Consider the following 4,463-nt stretch of genomic DNA (forward strand, 5'->3'; position numbering starts at 1 on the left):
AACACCTTTCGACTCAGGTCATGTCCAAAAAATGTCAACTTGTGTTTGACACTTGGCTACATTTAATTTCAAACTACTATCTCTCGGGCTCCGAAAAACTGCATGTAGATTCCTATCGTGCTCGCTGGCATCTATCCCATGAATGAATAGATCACAGCCATGTTTGCCACTCCCTTGGAACCACGTATAACATTGGATATGATCTTCTGGTACTTCTCGGGGGCTGAAGAGATCCCGAACATAAGCCACTTGTACCTGTACAGGCCTCGGTGGTTGACAAAATAATGTGGTAATTTCTCTTCACTCTTTTTCTAGCTCGCCTTGGTGGAATCCCCACTCGAGGTTAAGTTTACTAAAGAGTATAAGACCGCTGACCCATTAAGATCGTAGAGAACGTCTTCCATCGTTGGTATAGCATGACGTTCGCGAATGATTGCTTCGTTTGCCTTTCTAATATATACGCAAACTCGCATGTCACCATCCGGTTTTGGGGCTACCACGAGTAGTGATATCCATGACGTTGGTATGTTTGGTACTTCTTCCATGATGTCCTTGCTAAGAAGATCATCCAATTTTAGATCTACTTTGTCCCTTAATCCACAGGGAGTCTACGTACTTGCTGGGCTACAGGTTTAACTTCCTTGTTAACGTGTAGCTTGAGGCGATAATCGTTTAGCTTTCCAACCACAGTAAGTGTGTCAGCATAGCTCTCATGGATGTCCTGGTCGCACCCCTCTTCCACTATGGTCCTACGCGTAACACGTCAAGAGTTTCTGCTATTTTCCTTCCCAGCAAGGGTCTTCCTGTTCCCTTAATGACCGTGAATTCATCTACAATCTCTGCTCCATTAGCTTTACCTACCACCTCTGCCACCAATGTTCCTACAACTTCAAGTGGTTCCTTAGGTCCATATGCAAATAATTTCTTATCCAACACTTTGGATTCACAGTCGATCCGATTCTGCTTCATATTGTTCCAAGTGTTGTAGTCAATCAGGTTACATGATGCCCCAGTGTCAATTAGTACACCATATAAAAGTACTTCTCCCATCACGAGTGTAATTTCTCCAACGGTAAATGAATAATCATCTCCTTCTCTAGAGGCCCCTTCTGCGACTAGATAGGCTTTCTTCTTATTTTCTGGAACGATTCGCTTCTGGCTACTTGACGATGGTTTCCACACTTTTTATTCTCAGCTGGGCACCTTTACCTACCAATAAGACACTGAAGTTGTAGAGTTCCGTGAAGTTCCCAAGAAAACACAAAGTGGAGGTCTGACAATCAGCTTTGGTTGTCCAAGCGACCCGAGGGAAAGAAAGACACAGGGCCACTCTATCTGAGCATCATAAATCGTCCAAAATCAACATCCGTCTAGTACACCAAAATTCAAATGGAAACACCAAAACACCATTGGCAATATCATGAAAACCATGGCCTCCTGTCTCAAGACAAATAAGAAGTTGACAAACCACAGCATGAGAAAAACATTGGTGTCAAAACTGAAGTCCGGTCAACCACGCAATGTTATCTGTGAAATAACGGGCCATAGCACATGAATCTTCGTTAGACGACTACGACGAGATAGACCAGAATCAAAGGCAAGAAATCTATCACATTATCAGTGGATATAAAGAAATTCCAAACGAAAATACTTCAAATGGCGTCTCCAACCAAAACACTACAAGTAAAACCTCAAAGCAAGAGATTGCAGTCCAACGCCAACGGGCCCCAAACCTGGTTTTCAACCAGCTGGATTTTCGGGAGTTCCACCAAGTTTTCCTTTGCAGTTTTAGTACCACATGGCAGCCTTAACTTGTGCAGCTCGTCCCGTTCCATCGCAGAATTACAAATACTGCACCTTAAATTATTTCTCTAAAGACAACAACAGTTTTCAACCACAACCACAGAAGAAACGAAAGGCTAACATCATTGAGTCAGACGACTAGGATTGAACTTTTGAAGTATAAACTGTTTTTGATCAGACTTGAATTTCCTTGAATGAAATGTGTTTTTCCTCGGTTACGCTTGACTGAGTGTTTGACATGTGACGTCTAAATGTTTCTGTTTTGCATACAAAATGAGATGTAAAAGCGTTTCTTGTTCCGCTTTGTTAATAAACCCGAAACTGGATCAATAAAATATTGGTACTGACTAAAATCCTGCATTTGTGCGATTTCTAAATGGACGTAAGAAAGTGGTAATTGAACTTTGTGTCGTACAATTTTGGTCTGAAATCACACTTGTGATTTCAAATCAAACTCGCTTGAAATCACTCATATGATTTCAGACCAAATTGCACTCCACTCAGTTCAATTGCCATTATTAAGGGCCTTACTGTGGCTAGCAGTATTGTAGGATAACTTAGTAATATTGTCAACTTGTAACTACTGTAATGTAATTTGGGAGGTATATGTTAGTTGTAAATTAAAATGGAAAGTTCATTTTAAAAAAGTAAAATAAAATGCATACATGCACTGTAGCACAGGATTGATACGAAAGTGCATGAAAGTAAAATGGCGATCTTCTTTTTTTTTGCCAGGGAGAGCAAAGGAAAATTACTCAAAGCACAGTTTAAGGGAGAGTTTGATAGTGAGGAAAACAAGAGTCTGGTAGTCATGTTTCGCCTATAACCAAGATGGCTGAAAAGCGACAAGTCCTGGTCACAAGTAATGTAGGGCAAAAGAATTATCATAACTTACGTCTTCGAAGTTGTAGGATGCTGGAACACTCCTTGAAATTCCACCACGTTCCTCTACCACTGAATTTGTCATACACAATGCCAAACCTTGAATAACGGCCACTGCCTCCCAGGCATTCATACCTGAACACCCTTCATCCACCACAAACCCCTCCCAAGAAGGCAACATTGCCCATGTGGCAATAGTTCTTCCTTCAGCAGCATCCATGCTCTTCAAGAAAGATGGCAGTAAATTTCGTATACTTTGGAACCAGTTGGGTGGGCTGAAAATGGTATCATCGTACTGGTGCCAGACAGCTAAAGTTTGAAAGTAAAAAATCACCATTTTGTTACAAAGCAATGTTAGAGGAATAAATCCGTGACAAGTGAAACTAAGAAATGATTTCACTTCCTTGTTCTAATTCTAATAATTTGCCAAACCTGTAAACAGGTGAAGTTATTAGAATTTGGAAAAAACTGCAAGTGGTTCACATGTGCACTATTTGATTACCTTTAATATCAAGGTATTAGCCTGATTTGTTGAAGCACGAGTGGGGCTTCAAAATTGCTATACAGAGTGGTTAGGCAACTAAAATTTGGGACACATTTGAAATACCACAATTGGTACTACAATCAGGCTGACACCTTAATATTTATGGCAAATGGCAAATATCACGCTGAGAAATTTATGTAATGTGAGAAACTTTTGAAACTTTTCTTTCAGTATGTTTTGCATAATAGACAAGCAACTTGGTTTCATGGTTCTCGCTTTTGGCCCACCATCTAGCTGCTCAAAACAATTAACCATCTCGATGAACGTTAATTCTTTAATTCGTTTATCTCTTCCATGTATTGATCCACCATTTACTGATTTTGGTTACCATGAAAACGTTAATTTGGACTTAAACTCCTCCACTCAGCCAATAAAATTACTCAAATTTCTCAGGTAGTAGTATAAACACCGAAATTACATAGGCAAAGAATGGAACAATTTGTCAGCCATGACCTTATGCTCAGTTGGTTGGCATTGGTCAAACCCTGAGAGGACCTACACCTATGCTCTTTAAATAAGTAAGAAGTGCTTCTTTTGTAATTAATTATGCGTGCAAATGGCTAGACGCTTAACTCTTCTTGGATTATATGCCTGTCCGCCTCGCAGCCCACCTTTTGTCCAGAAATGAACATAGTTAGATACAAGCCCTGTTTTGATGTCCCTGTCAAGTGTAAGCATTTACTACTCATTCCTGACAAAAAGGGAAGTGTTATGGTCACTATTATATTTTTAGGTTGAGGGTCAGAGGGAGCACTTTGATAACTTTGTTGTCTGTATTCCTAGAAACGGGAGACATCTAAAGTGAGAGAGAGGAGCAATGGGAAACTTTTCTAGACATATCGCACATCCCTTGCTAGAAATCACACAGTGTGAGACGTTAAAGAAGCCACCCACTATGCCAGATAAGTAAAGAAGGACGCAGTCCTCGGTGTTGTGACATGGCTTTGTCCTGGACTGAAGAATACTTCACTTCTCTAATTAATTGTAAACTGCATACCAACCACTATGGCCAAAGTCCCCCGAACATTATTACAAATTAGTGCTGTAAAGTACTGGGACAGTAAATGTTATTCACTTCACTTCACATGGCATTTAATCCTTTGAAACAAAAACTAACATTGGGGTCTTCATGCTACATGATGCCTTCCTAGTTTTGCATTTTAATCTGTGTTGTACGTTTAGTCCAAAGTCGCGGGTAAAACTCAAATTAAACACTACCCTAATAGGGTAATTA

General features: G+C 40.2%; 1 protein-coding gene and 1 pseudogene across 1 annotated transcript in view; one reads left to right on the forward strand and one right to left on the reverse strand.

The window, feature by feature from the left end:
• Positions 1–1,004: 1,004 nt before the first annotated feature.
• On the forward strand, positions 1,005–1,945 carry LOC137991583 (uncharacterized; annotated as a pseudogene).
• Positions 1,946–1,991: 46 nt separating this feature from the next.
• Positions 1,992–4,463, reverse strand: part of LOC137990724 (dentin sialophosphoprotein-like) — a 55,619-nt gene continuing 53,147 nt past the window's right edge. Inside the window, exons 14-15 of the mRNA XM_068835841.1 lie at positions 2,699–2,994; positions 1,992–2,060 (exon numbers count right to left, since the gene is read on the reverse strand). Coding sequence (XP_068691942.1) covers positions 2,019–2,060; positions 2,699–2,994 — 338 coding nt within the window. The 3' untranslated portion in view covers positions 1,992–2,018. The remainder of the gene's footprint in view (positions 2,061–2,698; positions 2,995–4,463) is intronic.

The sequence above is a fragment of the Montipora foliosa genome, chromosome 2 (genome assembly GCF_036669935.1).
Source record: "Montipora foliosa isolate CH-2021 chromosome 2, ASM3666993v2, whole genome shotgun sequence".
Classification (NCBI taxonomy): Eukaryota; Metazoa; Cnidaria; class Anthozoa; order Scleractinia; family Acroporidae; genus Montipora; species Montipora foliosa.